The sequence below is a fragment of the Copadichromis virginalis genome, linkage group LG4, assembly GCF_057382275.1.
Source record: "Copadichromis virginalis isolate Kocher_CV1m ecotype Utaka linkage group LG4, C_Virginalis_male_GT1.1, whole genome shotgun sequence".
Lineage (NCBI taxonomy): Eukaryota > Metazoa > Chordata > Actinopteri > Cichliformes > Cichlidae > Copadichromis > Copadichromis virginalis.
This window is the reverse complement of record NC_140621.1, coordinates 4,572,254-4,588,780: the sequence shown is the minus strand read 5'-3', so window position 1 is coordinate 4,588,780 and position 16,527 is coordinate 4,572,254. Positions and strand designations below refer to the sequence as shown.

Here is a 16,527-nt window from a genome sequence, read left to right as displayed (position 1 = left end):
TATTGTCTATTGAAAAAGTTTCCTTGTAGCTGCTCGCATCATTAAAGCGATCTCACTCCCTCTGTGCAGTCTCCACATGTCCCTCAGTGCCCAGGGCCAGACTATGGTGTCAGCGCTGGTCTTCAGCACTCTGCTGTGGCTCTCCCTCATCCTCGCCCTCAGGTTCTGCCTCAAACTGCTGCTGTCCTACCACCAGTGGATGTTTGAAAAGCACGGCCGGATGTCTAACACCACCAAAGTCTGGGTGGTAAGCCACGTTCCTGCTCGGTCCCACAGCTTCCTCCAGAGGCTGCTGTGTGCGTGTGTTGGACTCGAGGAGTTATTGCATTAATATTTTCCTGGACTGTGTAATATTTATGTTGGATAACATGAACCAAAAGCACATTGATTATTTTTAGGCTGAATGGTTCCATGTTATAGTGTTGTGTGGGTTTTTTCTTTTCAAGCACATAACACGTCCAAAAATGCTGCAAACATGAAATGATGTAAAGCTGTTTTAAACATGTTTCTCTGATTTGAAAGAGTAACAGTCTCACTGGATTGTTTGCTTTGCCTCATTCTTGTAGTTTAATTCCTTTTAAGTGGGGCTTGTTCGAGCTTCTGAGCTCGTTTGTTATCTACAGTAGATGGCAGCACACACTGTCAAGCCTGCAGAGCCCTGACTGGGAGAAAAAATTCAACTACTGCTGGTGATGATTTACAGCAACACTTAATACTCGCTTAAGCGTGAGTTTTGCTTGGAAGTAGGAATGTTCATCTGATCTTGGAGGATTGGTCCATGGAGTCTGGTTTTGAAAATCATGATGATTAAATAAACAGCTCCAGTTTTTCAGTCTTGGATCGGAGCAGTATCTGCCTCCTAGCTGGAAGAGAACTTTGAAAGGGAGCTTTACTTTAAAGAAACTTTATTTTCATTGTCATTAAACCTCCTCCTGTGATAAAGATCGCACCCAGCCCTCTCTAATATTCAAAGACTGAGGGTTTTTGTTGTAAACGGTAGAAAATCTCTTTTAGGGATAAGATTACATTTTCTTATTGAAAGCACGCTGTCTGTAATGACCGTCTAAAACTGTCTCCCCTCTTTGACCTCTGTTTCTTTCAGCCTCTGGTGAGGTTGCTGTCAAGCAGGAAGCCTTTGCTGTACAGCTATCAGTCGTCTCTACCTCACCTCCCCGTTCCAGCCATCCAAGACACCGTGAGCAGGGTGAGCGTGAACATACACCTGAACACATGGTGGCACATTTAAGTTTGTTTTCTCTCCCCATCCTTATCCTTATCATCTTGTGTTCAAGAATCAGATTAACGCTGCCTGAATGTTTGCTGTTATCAGTACTTGGAGTCGGTGCGCCCTCTGCTGACGGACCCGGAGTTTAAACGCATGTCAGACCTGGCCAATGAGTTTGAGTCGAATCTGGGGAACCGCCTCCAACGCTACCTGAAACTTAAAGCTCTGTGGGCCACCAATTATGTAGGTATTCAGCAGGAAGTACACCCAGTACAAACAAAAAACAATCTTCTTCACTGCATAATATCATTTTTATAATTAAACAAATTACTAAACTTTACAATTTCCCCAATAATTTCATGAATATGAATTTGTGCATGGCTGCTTTTTTTTTTTTTAACCTTGCCAGAGCAGGTGCAGCAGGTTTATATAACAACACAAATGTCGGTTATTTTCATCATTTCTCCAGCTTGTTAACAACTTCACCAGGTCACAGGACATGCCCATCATTTAGCTGCTTTGATCCTGAAGCTTCCGGCTCTGAGCTTTGAATGAGTTAAATGTGTTTGTGGTGGTTCTGCTGCAGTTTTGACAAACACTTTGTGTCACTCACAGTGAGTCGCTTCACAGCCTTCATATTAATGTGAAGGTGCCACAAATGTTTCCTGTGCTCGCCTGGTAGTGCAGAAAAGTATAGCAGCATCTTAATGATTATTTAAAGCATATACAGCGGTCCCTCATTCATCACCGGGGTTATGTTTTAAGAATAACCCACGATAGGTGAAATCTGCGAAGTAGCCAACTTTATTTTTTACAATTATTATAATGTTTTAAGGCTGTAAACCCCTCCCTACACACTTTATACACTTTTCTCAGACAGGCACGAACATTTTCACACTTTTCTCTCTTGTTTAAACTCTCAAAGTTCAAACCTTTGTAGAAAAATAAGTCCAGTATTATAGACGGAAACCAAAGGAATACGCAGGTGGCAACATTTCATCAACATTGTTGTGTTTGTTGGGGAGAAGGCTTATAAACATACAGTACTGCACTTAGTCACACTGCTGGTGATCTAAGATTTATGTAAATTTGACAAGCTGAATGCATTCTTTACTGTACAGGAAACATGGCACGAGATTGGCTGTAGATCATTGTCAAACAATCAGGACGCAGAACACAATGTGCTGTATTTATAAAATTAAAAAAAATCTGCGAAAGGTGAACCGCGATATAGCGAGGGAGAACTGTAACGCATAAGTTCAGTATTTGCATTTTTATTAATGAAAGTACTTCAAACGCTTGGGCACAGTAAACTTTTACTTGAGTAAACGTTCTTTTGCCAGCTCTGTAATCTGTGAGTGACAACTGACAGAAGTGACGCAGTACTTATTTAAAAAGCAAATTGTTGTTGTTGTCCTCCTTGTAAATCGTCACGACCTCTGTTATCACTACAATACGTCCTCACGTCCTGGTGTTTGAACTTTTTAAACTTGAGGAGCTGCGTCTTGTTCGGGTGCTGAGTTTGACTGTTACAGGTTTGAGTCACTGCTCTGTGGTGCACGGTCAGTGTGCCCTTACTGACACAGCTGATGCATAATGTAATTTATCCCTTTTTATTTGCAAGTTTTCTTATAAAGCTTGCAACTGTAAAGCAATACATTTTGCAATTTTTAATCCTCATGCTTTGTGCTCCTGGTTTGAAAAGAACAAAGACTTTAGATTCCTGTTTTGGCTCTAGGTGAGTGACTGGTGGGAGGAATACGTCTATTTAAGGAGCCGAGGTCCCATAATGGTCAACAGTAACTACTATGGAATGGTAACCACTGCTTCTTTATACAATTACATGTTTACATTCTGAGCTAAGGTTAGGAGTTATATTAAAGTCAGAATGTTTTATTTTCTTTACCCGTGATCCTGATTAAATCTACACCTCATATCCTGTTGTCATTTTTAAACCTGAGCTTCCTGTCAGTCCAGCTCAACCTTTTAGCCTTATCTTGTTGGCTGTGTTTTTAGAGAGACGAGGGAATCATCCAACATTTCATTCTCCTTCCTCTGGTTCTAAATCAAAAATCTTCTGATAGTTGTCTTTTATTTAAATCTATCCCTTGTGTGGTCCTTCCAGGATTTTCTGTACGTGACACCAACCTCAGTGCAGGCGGCCAGGGCAGGGAACACGATCACTGCCCTGCTGCTCTACCGCCGCAAGGTGAACCGGGAGGAACTGAAGCCGGTGAGGCTGCACACATTTCTGCAGATTGGAAAAATAATGCGATGGAGTGGGTTTGCGTCTGTTGCGCTGTTTGTTTTTAAAATTAATAAAAATAAAATTTCTGATGATACCTATCACTGTCAGAAGTTTGCATCAGTAATCTTAAAAAGGTCAGTGTCTCTCAGGCTGAAATGATGAGCTCCTGTTTTATTATGTTGACCAGAATGTATTCAAAGTTCAGATTCAGTTTTAATACAGAGGGATTCAATGGAAATATTGCATTAATATTGTGGCATTGCTTTTAAACACATGGTCTCAGATGTAATTGGACTGATCAGAATAAAAGACAAGTTTTTTTTCTCAAAGATATTTTTATTAAATTGAAGTAACAAAGAAAAACAGATGCACACAGAATTGTTAAACAACAAACAAGTAGGTTTCACAATGACTGTTTGAACTGAATCAGAATCAGAAATACTTTAATCCCGAAGGAAATTATGGGTTACAGCAGGCAGCATGCTAAATGGCACATGCAAAGAAACCCTATGACCAAACATACTTTACACAAACATTACATTAGGGAGACATGTCAGAGAGAGAGACTGGTGGGAAAAAAACAACGAAAATACACAACATGAGGTGAGAGGAGGGGGAAAAACCTCCACTCAGACTGAGCTCCTAATGGGAGAACAGTTTGAGAACAGAAAAAAACACCCCAGCACAAAAAGCACATGACTGTCAGTACACCACAGACACACAAGATAAGCAACAGGGGTGAGTAAAGGGTGAGGGAGAGCCGGTGTAGACAGCACATGCTTGTGTGTATCCTGACTTTAGCTGAGAGAGTGTCCTTGGCCCAGCCAGGCTAAGTAAACAGTCTTCCAGCCGACCCAGGTGGCTTTGCGTGGGATAGGAAGGAACAGAATACAGAATAATGACACACTCACATATCTTGTAATTGCGTTAAGCAGTTTACCCCCCTACCCATACCACATAGTAGCCCTATCCCTCAGGACAAGTACAAAAACAAGAAACAGAAACAAAAAACGCCATTGCAAGTACAACAGGACAAAGCAGAACAAAATAAAACAAACACACAAGAAACATAAAGGCCCCTTCACAGCAGAAACAGCTGCTAACTGCTAACTAAAAGCCAAGGATCCAGAATTTGTTGCGCTGGCTGCTGAGCTCTGTGGGGTTTTGCGGCACCTCTACGTGTACTAGATGCGCCTGCTCCCTGTCGTTTCTATCTCTGTTGAAAAGGCTCTGGAGTAGCCCATACTGGGGGTCTCTGTATAAGCAGGTTAACCTGTGACACAAAAAATAACCGAACTCGGACACACACAGACTGTTTTCCTTCGTGGTGATGAAGGAAATTGCTGGGCTGGCATGTAAAAAGGCATTTATTCTTTTAGGACCTACAGCTCAGTAAAGCACCCCTCCAACTGTTCTCTGATTGAATTGTTAATAAAATTAAATTGAATTTCACCAATTTGGTCAGTTTTCAGGATACAAGCTCAACCTATATAAAAGTGAGTTGTTTCCTGTGGATGGAAGGGCACCAGTGTATGACTATACTAACCTCCACTTTAAAATAGCAGGAGATCAGTTTACATGTAAAAATATAACGATATGCTCTGGCAGACTTGGTTCTATGGTGGGTCTTAAAGGGTTAAAGTTATCCATTAAGGTGCTTTCCTGCGGGAAGGTGTAATGTTGAGAGTAAAAAGTCCTAAACTTATCATTAATTTTGGAAGGTAGTCCACAGCCCATTGTGTAATATGGGTGCACATGCCTTTGATAGTCAGTTTATTCTGGCAGTGACTCTTGTTTCCTGAGGTACTGCAGAACCTTTGATGTGCTCCAAAATCGTCTGTCTACTACCCACCTTGCTTTTTTACAGCTCCCCTTTAAAGCGAGAGCAACGGAAGGGTGCAGCCATCTGTGTAGGCTGTATTTAGTGGTCAGTGGCTGTTGTGTGGCTGCTGATTTCCATTGATTCAAATAACAATGGGTTGTGTTATCTAAGGGTCTAATGTCCATCTAAAACAAATGGAAAATAGCCAGTGTGTTTGTGTCTTTGTGCTGTAGAGCCGCGTTCCGGGTACCGTCATCCCCCTGTGTGCTGCTCAGTGTGAGAGGATGTTCAACACAACGCGCACACCAGGAGTCGAGACTGGTAACAAACACACACATACTCAGAGTAGATGCAGCACATAAACATGCACTTTGATTGTTGCAGTTGTATTTCTCTCGCTCAAGTGTCTTTAATAAGGGAAGCTGTTTCTCTGCTAAATTCTATTGATTGCTGTTCTTCTATTATATGCCCATTTTATTTCTATTACCTGAAGCCGGATATTCAGGATATGAGGATATTGAAGTAGCATTATTGAAGTATGGTATTGAAGTTCATTATCAGGTACTAAATTATCATCGGAGGCTGATGCGCTCTTACACTCAGACATGCCCGGGCTTGTCTTTTTACACACTTTAGGCAATGTAAACACATCTCATGGTTATATCTTATTGTTGTTGCAGACTGTATAATATGCCACGGCCCTACTCTTTTTCACAGATGTGCTCCAGCACTGGCTAGACAGCGAGTTTGTAGCAGTGTACCACAGGGGGCGCTATTTTCGCCTGTGGGTGTACCGGGCAGGCCGCCTGCTGTCCCCCAGGGAGATTGAAGACCAGATCCAGAGAATCCTGGATGACGCTTCACACCCGTTTCCTGGAGAGGAGAAGCTGGGAGCTCTCACTGCTGGAGACAGGTGCGTACAAAGTGGCAGCCCCCTATCATCCTGATATGCTTACTACTGGCTCCAAAAATTTGACATGGCAGCAGCAAGCGTGCTGCTGTTTGAATTTTCTAAATGTCGGGGAAAAGCGGGTGACATCACACACCTTTTTATCCCTTTTTATATACAGGCTATAGTAGGCAATTTTGATACATTTTCTAACTTGACTAACTGAAATATTTGGGAGAAATATGAACAGGTTCTAGTCTGTATTTAAGGTTTATTGATAAGAGGTTCTTTAAAACTGAATAAACCTTTTAAGGTTAAAATAAACTATTTTCTTTCATTAAAATAAAATAATTACATTTTTTTTATTTCTTTACTGAAACACAGCCAGTTTGTATAAAGCTGTTTGAACCTGCTGTCTTTATATTTAGCAGGTTGCTCAGAGGCAGCTACAGCGCGACCACTGGATGGCACCATAATATACTAATCAGAGCTCTTTACTGATACATATGATTAGTTATACCAGAGGTTCCCAAACTTTTTTGCTGGGCCCCCCTTGTTTTACAAGAAAAATGTTCGCGCCCCCCCCCATGCTGATGTCTTTGACTGTGTGGAAACTTTGTTGGAAGCTTCAGTCTGCTTGATGGAAACAATAGTTTGATGTTTTGTGAGTTTTCAGATTGTCTTAAGTTATCTTAGAGTGGACTAAGTACTTGAGAAGGATGCAGTGTTTGGTGAAGTACGTTTTCTCATGATTGTTATGGAGCGTCTGTAGTTTCCGCTGAGTTGAGCCTTCTGTGAACTTTCTCCACTTCCGAGGCTCTTTTAGTACTTTGTTTTAGGACAATTGTGCAAAAAGACTTGCTGACTGTGAGTACAGACCCGTGAGCAAAGCAATGATTTATAATATATATATGTCATCTCCTCCCAGAATCCCTTGGGCTCAGATGAGGAAGCAGTACTTCAGCTCTGGGGTCAACAAGAGATCGCTGGATATCATTGAGAGGGCGGCCTTCTTTGTAACCTTGGACGACGAGGAGCAAGGCATGAGGGGAGATGACCCAGAGGGGAACTTGGACCGCTACGCCAAGTCTCTGCTTCATGGGAAATGTTATGACAGGTGAGGAGGTCACTAAGGAACCTGTGTGGGGAGGGGTTTTATGGATCTGGTATATTTAAAACGGTGTTTGGTGCCTTCAAGAGCCTAACTGCAGTAAGCATTGTATAAAAATTGGAAAGTGAAGGTAGATTTGTCGCATTATTTGGTTCATCATGGAGACAAAAGATACTTCATCACATCACCACTTCGAGTAGAATACATACCCAAGGGAATGCTCTGGGAATCCTGTGGCAACTGATCGCTTCATAGTCCGTCCATGTAAGAATGATGTAATGTGATGCTGATGTTTTCCACATAGGAAAAATGATCTTTATCTCCATGCATATAAGATTTTGGTTAATCGTTTGGTTAACACCCCATGCCTTAGTTGCAGGGGGAGAGTGTTCCCACTGTTGCCAAGTGCTAGCTTAACAGTGCAAATGCAAATTCCTCGCTGACAGTTTAACCAAAAGGCATTTCCAGTGGAAACTGGCCGACACATCCTCAGCATAACCATGTATAATATCCACAAAACTTAAAAAGAGGTTATACACACACAATACGGTAACATTATGTTGAAGCACAGTATGTATCACTCCGCGAGGCTCCGCCTACGATAGCCATAATGCTCCCACAATCCATCAAGCGGTGCTGCTTTGTAGCTTAGCAAACATTTGACAGATTTTCGAGCGCCGTTTACATAAAATCGTTTTGAGGTCAGTAAACACAACCAGAGTTCATACATAAGGCACACGGGATTATAAGGGGCTCTGTCGAGTTTCAGAAAATTCAAAGGATGATTTTAAGTGCGCCGTATTTTCCAAACAACACGGTAATAACGACGGCCCGCTAGCATGCGCTACCAAAACTAGTGCTTTGTTGTGTATCTGACGGACGAAAGCTAAACCAGTTCCACACCACTGTAGTTGCAGCATTTTTACAAACCAACTCTGGTTCATCCGTTTCATTTAATGATCCACTTTCGCTCTTCTCGTTCTGCGTCGCCGCCATGTACGTATGTAAACAAAGGCACTGCGTGTTTTACCCATAGTCTATCGCAATATTTCATTTTCCTATCGTTGCCTGACATTACACCGGTATTACCGTGAACGGTATGATATAGCCCAGCCCTAATAATCAGTTTCTAATGTTTAGCTTTTGTTGTCTTATGACAGATGCTGTCAGCTGCTATGTGTATCTAGTCATCTTTCTTGCAAAACAGTGTAAAGTGATTTCAGCTGCTCAGTGAGTCACACCTGGCAAAAAACTTGTGATGCTAACAGTAATACTTACATCTCTGGAGAATAAATGTGCATTACTAGGAGTTCAGGACTGAGGTCACAGAATCATTCCTCCACAGCAACATGTCTGTGATTACTCCACTTCTCACAGGCCTCAGGCTGCCAAGGATTCTCCTTTGGTTTGTGATGGTGACAAAAACCACTATCAGACATGTAAAAATAAAGGATTGTGATGAATCCTTTATTTAATCCTTTACTTTCTTCATTGAAATTCAGCTACAGACACCAAACAGACACCTGAGGCTGATTTGGACTCCACACAGGAAACCTTGACAGAAAGGATTGACAGATTTAAAGCTTTCTGTGTGGGGGATGGTGCGTGGAGCAGTTTGTCTCACAGGGTAGTTGTCTAAACTAAATGCGTTTTAAGAATACAAGGAAAAATAAGATGCATATCTGCATGGCATCGGTATCATTGTTGTGACACTGGTTATAGACCTGCCCTGTTCCAATCTGTTTTGTCTGGTCTAAAGCCAGGATTCTTATTTCTGCATCTGCGACTCGACTTGGGTGTCCTTTACACAAGCTGTGGCAACACGCATCTCCTTTTATGCTTTATCTTCTCTCCTCTCCCAGGTGGTTTGATAAATCCTTCTCCGTTGTGATCTACAAGAATGGGAAGAGCGGGCTGAATGCAGAGCACTCCTGGGCTGATGCACCAACTGTAGCGCACCTTTGGGAGGTGATCCTTGGTCTTATTTCTGAATTTGTGCTGACATGCATTTATCACACAGGGATAGCACAGCTGCAAGTTGAAAGTTCCAGATGGAGCCAGTTCCAGGAACTGGCTGTGTTAAAAGAATCTGATTGTGTTACAGTATTATCTTAGAAAGCACAGCAAAGAGGAAGTGACACTTACGGGGACACAATCAGACTTGAACTAATGGCCTTCAACACCCACCATTTTTACCACAGTGAGATAAAAGCAAGACTAAAACATGCTATCTGATAATATTAGCAGCATTTATTAATTTGACTTGATATAAGAAGCAAAACTACTAAGACTGCAGAAATCTGTGTTTCAGTTACATGATGATGTTTAAGAATGAACATTTCTAACCCTGGGTTAAGAAGAGAGGAGAGCAGAGATTATCTTTAGGCAGTAGTATGGTTTCACGCTGAGAAAGAGCACCTTAAACTGCACGTTTGATGGTGGATGGTGGAGAATGTCAGAAGGAGCTGCACTGAGAAAGCGTATGATGGGGTACCAAAAGAGGAATTTTCATTGGACAGATTTAGAAATGAGTACGTCAGAGGAACCGCTTGGGTCGAGCATTTTGGAGGAAAGGCTGAGATGCTTTGGACATGTGCAGGGGAGAGATGGTGGATATATCAGATATAAGCAATGTTCCCTCTAAGCTACTCTCTGATTGCGCACTGCTGGCACGTCTCTGCGCACAGAAAATCTGCGTTGCGCACAAAAAAAAATCTAACCTGAACTGAAATTAAAGTTAAAACTTTAACAATCCTGTTCTGCAGTGTTAGTCAGTGACTGGCTGCTCCTGTATGGGATCAGAACGATGCCACCTTATCCCATAGTCCAGCCAATAATGCGATTCACATTCGTATATACGCAGCCAATCAACGTGGTTGACAGGATATGACAGCGTCCTTATGTGCCGACACCGGTGTTTTAGCAAAGCGGCTGATGTGGAGTGAAGCCACGTTAATGACAACGTGTACAACCATTGGAGATGTGAGCAGGACAGACGGAACAACAGACGGAAAAAGTGTGGACTTTATATTTTTAAATTGTGTTGATCGGCCACGTAAAACCAGAGTTATGATAAAATATCTGTAATGTTTGGTTTTCTTCCTGAATACTGTCGTTGTTTATATTTACTGCGGGAAGAAACGGTAAAAACGGCGTTTTATAAGGAAAACGCTCGAAAAAAAACCCAGCCTTTCCTATTGGTGGAAAAATGTACCATGTCGACCAATCAAAAAATGATATAGCAACATGTTGTTTAGGGAGGGGGAAGTTTTAGGAGTGACGGCAGTGTTTTGAGATGTGAGAGATTTGTGACTTTTAGTACAAATCTTGTGTAGTTAGTGTGTAGTTAGTGTGTAGTTAGTGTGTAGTTAGTGTGTAGTGTAGTCAATAGTGTTGTTGTGTGTCAGAACAATGAGGCGACTGCTGAGTGTTACAGGTGTTACAGCAGTGATACATCTGCTGCTGTCAGGCCTGCAGGTATCAGGCTGATGTTCTCCTTCATCTCATAGTGGACAGGAATCAAATCTGGATCAAATCTGGCATCAGATTTGATGCAGAACAGCTGATTGTTCTGTAAATAGTTTGAAATGTTTGTTTAAAAAAACGCCTTGGCTGCATTTTTAGGTAATGTTTTCAAAATTAGAGTTCAAGTAATTTTTACTTCCAATAGTGTTAACATGCTACACAGGTCATGAAGAAGATTTATTTTCATTTTCATTGTAAGTGGGCTAAAGCAGTTAATTAAAAGTCGGCTAACATAAATGTAAATGCTGTAATTTGATTATTTTAATAAACATGTAACTTGGATGCTGGCGTGACCACAGTGCACACGTCTGCTGTCGCTCACAGTGGTCCAAGGGACGCTCAGGGAGTTTGTGTGTTCGCTCACACACATGAAAAATTAGAGGGAACATTGAATATAGGATGTTAAATATGGAGCTGCCAGTCAGGAGGAGAAGAGGAGGACCTCAGAGGAGCTTCATGGATGTAGTGAAAGGAGGACGTGCAGGCGGTTGGTGTGCTGGAATAGAGAGGGTTAGCTGCAGCCAATGATCCGGGCAGCTGAAAAGAATAGAGTGCATTCATGTGTATATCACATACACATGAATGCATCATGTTTGTCTGAGCTCATTTTAAATATTCTACTTTAAGTAGCTTCTTCTTTTGGCCAGTGATAAAGAAATATTCGATCCTTGAGTTCATTTGTTAAGCTTTGATGTTGCCAGCTAGCCTGAATTATGCACAAGGGTCTTACCATTGTTATCTGGTTTAGTCTGAAAATCCAAAAACTCTAGACTTTCTGTAGTTTCCTGTCTATAAAAGGTTTCCAAATGTTGCGCTGTTGATTCTGGCTTAATAAGTCCAGCTTGTCACAGATTTTGTGGTTTGTTTGATGCAGTGTTGCAAACCTAACTCTGCTCTTTAGAGAGAACAGACTTCGTCCTGGCAACTTTTCCAAAAATTAGTTCCGTCTTTTTGTAATTGGGCTGTCATGAAATGTAACATTTAATGTTAACAATTGTAGATAATCAGTTAATCAAGTGCATTAGCAGCAACTTAAAAAATGCTTATGCTGAGTTTTCAAGCACTCATCAGCTCTCTTCTATTTTTGTGTCGTCCATTAAAAAAAACCTTTTTTCCCCTTTTATAATGGGGTACATTTTTGCAAGTATGGCTGTGCTAACTCTCATACTAAGTCTCAATAATCTTTTCCTTCACTATTATTTTTTCCTCCAGTACACGCTGGCCACAGATGCCTTCCAGCTAGGCTACACCGAGGACGGCCACTGTAAAGGTGATGTGGAGCCTTCTCTACCCCAACCTCAGAGACTTGTCTGGAACATCCCGGCAGAGGTAGGAATGCTGGGCAAGATGTGTGTGTCTGATTAGTGTGAAACTGCCCTCACTTGTCTCAAGATAGGGCAAAGTAACTCGCTGGAATCTCGTGTGTATATACGATGTATGCATGTAGTCTTGACACCACGTTAGACCATCTTGCCCTTACAGACTCTAGTCTGATGTACATCAGATGTGATTTAAGTCTCACTGTTTAGTCTGTGAAGGTTCTCCGTCATGCAGGTGATCATAGTCTAAGGAGCTTGGAAAAAAAGGCATCTGAACTTCTTGAAGTTACTTGAAGACGTTTCACCTCTTATCTGAGAAGCTTTCAGTTTTAGGGTCAAATGGTGGAGTGTCTCCCCAAGAGGGTCATAAACCCCCCGTTGATCCTCTACCTTATCGCACAAGTCGAGGTGTAGGTCACAGTCAGCCAGGGTTTCGGGTGAGCTCACTGTGAAACCTAGCCGCACCCCATCATATGATTTCCTGAAGTCAAAAGGCCCAGGGTGTGAGTGGGCATAAAGGCGTCTGGGAAATGATCTCGAAACTGGATTATAGAGACACAGTTGGTGTCGTAAGCCAGCGCCTCTGTTCAAAGATGGTCGTTCACAGTGGACATAGATGATTTCTATGAAATTGAATGTCTTTCCATTTGGAACAGTCCTGGGTTGGCTTTGGCATTTCTTGATCATGTTCCGTTCTTCTCTGCAGCGTTTTTGTGTTGAAGAATATTATCCTGAAATCTGTAAGGGATTTTTTTTGCATTTTTTTTCACTTGCAGTCAGATTACCAGGTGGTGGTTAACCAGTCTCTAGGCCTGCGTGACTGAGCCCTTGGCTGACAGCGAGAGCACTGTCAGAGTATAAGACCAGCTCAGCAGTTTGAGGGGTGAATTTTAATTCTATCCCACAACATTAACCGATGGTGCAATTAATGACCCCATCTTCCTCATCAGGACTTGAGTGAAACTATTCTAAACTATAACTTTCACTGTCACTGAAGCGAGTTATAATTGAACTGGGAGATTTCCTACTGCTTTCCAGTCAGGTCATCAGGGAGAGCAGGCAAACTTCACACAGGAACAGTTTGAGGTTTCAACCACAAACCTAACTACTCTATTCTACTGATATGCTAATAATTGTGTTAGCATGGGTTCGTTTCCAGTTCAACTGTCACTTTGCATTTTGAGAAAGAGTTCCGGTCTCACTCCCAAACCGTCTAAGCTGTGAGGTTACGTCCACAGCAGAAGCTTTTTAGCTCAAAATGATACTTGTCATGGTGCTAAATGCTGTCAACAGGGTGGGAGGAAGGCAGGTGCAGTTCAGCAGTGAGGGCTCAAGGGTCGCGAAGTATCGAACAACTCTGCTGCCCTCTTTCCTTGAGCTGTTTTCACTCTGGTTTTCTTTTTTGTTTTTATGAACTTTGTTCAAGTTTCTCCATGCTAGCATTAAAACAGTGTTTCTGTACTGCTCCCTCTGCCTTTGCAAGTGTTTGAATAAAGTAAAAGATATTGTGGGCCGTGGCAACACTCACAGCTATGACAATGTCAATTGTTGTCAGCGGAAGCGGAAACAATTGAAGGATTTCAGACGCCATTAAGCCTTCTTCTGTAAGACCTGTGGCTCCACTTTGGGACTGCAGCAGTGACTACGTTCATGAGCAACACATAAATCTTCTGTTGGAGAAAAGCTGACCTATATTTTATTCCACAATGTCTCCCCCACCCACTGACATCCTGACAGAGCAAGCCCAGCGCATTATTCAATAGCAGGAGGTGCATGAAACTGCATCCTATTATTTATTTTTAGTGTACAAAGTGCTGCCACGGATGGAAATTAGGACGCACAAAATAATTAGTCCTCAAAACTACTGCAGGTTAAAAGGAACTGAAAACATCGCAGTAAAATGAAAGCATGATGTAACAGGTCTTATCCTTTCCCAGCAACCAATTTGATGTTTAAACAGTAGTAATTCCATTTTATACTCATTGAGATAATAGTTACTGTGTTATCTGCATGTCTTAAAAATCACACACAGACATGGATAAGAACCTCTTCCTGAAGACTTCTGTAAACTCTAAGTAGGTCTTGCTTAACCTGACTTTCAACTAAGTCAGATTGTCTTCTTATAGAAAAATCTACAGTATAAGGAGCGACTGTTCTACTGCGCTGTAGTGCATCGTCCACCTGGCCTAAACGGTATGTTTTTAAAGGAGTTCAGTGACTTTTTATCCTCGACTTCGAAGCTGTCCAGACTGGTTATAGTCGGGGATTTTAATATACGCGTTGATTAGGGGTGCAACGATACACAAAATTCACGGTTCGGTTCGATACTTTGGTGTCACGGTTCGATATTTTTTCGATACAAAAAAAATGTTCATGCCTTTTTAATTTGTCATTTATTAAAATTATAAATATATATTTTAACTCAAAAGTACAGTTTTTAAATTTAACCCTAACCCTTGTGCGTGTTTTTTATTTTGACAGCGAATGCGCACCTGCGGACCACTTATGTGCAGCCCTGGTTATTTAGCTCGTCATATTGCAGCCACAGAAATTATTTTGTCCATGAAACCATAAAGCTGCACTTTCTTTTTGCCTTATAGTCTGATTTGTCATAACTTCTCCGTTTTGTGGTAAGCTTTTCTTTGGCTGTCACTTCTTCACCCTGACCTGTCTTATTTGGCTCAGCAGAACTAAAATATATATCCTGCTGCTTTTACACACACACACATAAGCTCAGCGATTCTCTGCGCGATCAACCTCTCACATGTTTAAGCTTGCTGCGGGAGATTTCACTTGTCATGTTTGCATAGTAAGCTAACGATTAATAAGACGATGTCAGAGGAATTGGTGCGCAAATTATCATCACTCACAGATCAGTGCTGTCGCTCTCTATACACAGTTTGCACGATTGCAAAGTGAAAGCAAAAAAACGAGCGCAAATTCAAACGCGATTTCAATATGTCACATATTGACAGTGGCTCACCGATGCCAATGACATAATTACCCAGCTACATTTCCGAAAGAATGCAAAAGCATTGACATATATTTTTCCTTCCTACAATAGCCCGACGGGCAGGGCAGAGATAGATTTTGGTAGCCCGACTGAAAAAAATCGCTAGCCCCTGGACGTCGGGCTAGTGATATTGCAAGCCCTGTATCTGATTGAGGAATCACTCATCTTTGTAAAAGAGAGTTTATTACAGAGAAATGTCTCTTTCCAAAATAAAAGCTATACTATCCGCTTCTTCTGGGCTATATTCTCAGCAGCATAAGGAGAATCATGTGCTAACAGCTGTCTAAATGACTCGGCTAAAGTTAGTAGCATGCTTGTTGTTGTTTTTGTCTGCTTCCACTTGTCTTTGCACTAGGATGATGTCAGCATAAATGTGCAGTCATATTCGTTGTGTTCCCACTAGTGCTTTCAGGTTAATCTCGTTGAAATGACCTTAACGCCACAACACGGCAAATCTCCGTTAACGAGCTACCGCCGATCGCCCCGTGCATGGGGCTAGATGGCCAACACGTTAACGAGCTAACTGCGCTAACACACTAGTTCCCACCCATGTAATTGAGCATTGCATGGCACATCCAACATACTGTTTTACTTTAATCCATGACTCGCTTACCTTCAGGGTCATACGTCACATGAAAACCAAAATAATTCCAAACGCCAGATCTGAATGAGAGTGGGGGAGGTGCCCTGCGCTCTTCCTTCTGACTATGCTGTCTGTGTTGAGCGCTCAGTGGATCTGCGTTCGACTACTCCGCCTAGGCTGCACTGTCGACCCTAGGCGGAGTAGTCGAACGCAGATTCACTGAGCGCTCAACACAGACAGCATCGTCAGAAGGAAAGTTGATAAAATAAATTACAAATTTTGTATTGTTCGATACATATGCGTACCGAACCGAAAGCACTGTATCGAACGGTTCAATATCGATACGAATATCGTTGCACCCCTACCATTTACCTTGTGTTATGGAAAACTTGGGTCCACTTGCTACATTTGCCAAACCGTCTATCAGGAGCCTTGGTGTTAGTATTGACTCAGCTCTGACTTTGGATCCTCATGTAAAATCTTTGGTTCGCTCCTGTTTTTATCACTTGAGAAACATTGCTAAGCTGAGTCCCATTGCTCCGAATTAGAAATTGTCATTCATGCATTTGTTTCATCTCGTCTGGATTATTGTAATTCTTTGTTTACTTGTTTATGTAAAGCCTATTTGGAGCGTCTGCAAGTTGTTCAGAACGCTGCTGCAAAGCTTCTGACCAAGTCCTCCAAGTACTCCCATGTCACACCCCTGCTGATTCAGCTACACTGGCTCCCCGTTAAATTCAGGATCCAGTTTAAGGTTTTGACCTTGACTTTCAGGGCTCTGCATAGACAAGC

At 41.9% G+C, this 16,527-nt stretch overlaps 1 protein-coding gene across 1 annotated transcript in view; it reads left to right on the top strand.

The window, feature by feature from the left end:
• Positions 1–16,527, top strand: part of LOC146710624 (carnitine O-palmitoyltransferase 1, liver isoform-like) — a 64,734-nt gene that overhangs the window by 22,303 nt on the left and 25,904 nt on the right. Inside the window, exons 4-13 of the mRNA XM_085453216.1 lie at positions 70–247; positions 1,103–1,204; positions 1,331–1,468; positions 2,964–3,041; positions 3,351–3,458; positions 5,529–5,616; positions 6,013–6,208; positions 7,113–7,301; positions 9,158–9,263; positions 12,033–12,149. Coding sequence (XP_085309342.1) covers positions 70–247; positions 1,103–1,204; positions 1,331–1,468; positions 2,964–3,041; positions 3,351–3,458; positions 5,529–5,616; positions 6,013–6,208; positions 7,113–7,301; positions 9,158–9,263; positions 12,033–12,149 — 1,300 coding nt within the window. The remainder of the gene's footprint in view (positions 1–69; positions 248–1,102; positions 1,205–1,330; positions 1,469–2,963; positions 3,042–3,350; positions 3,459–5,528; positions 5,617–6,012; positions 6,209–7,112; positions 7,302–9,157; positions 9,264–12,032; positions 12,150–16,527) is intronic.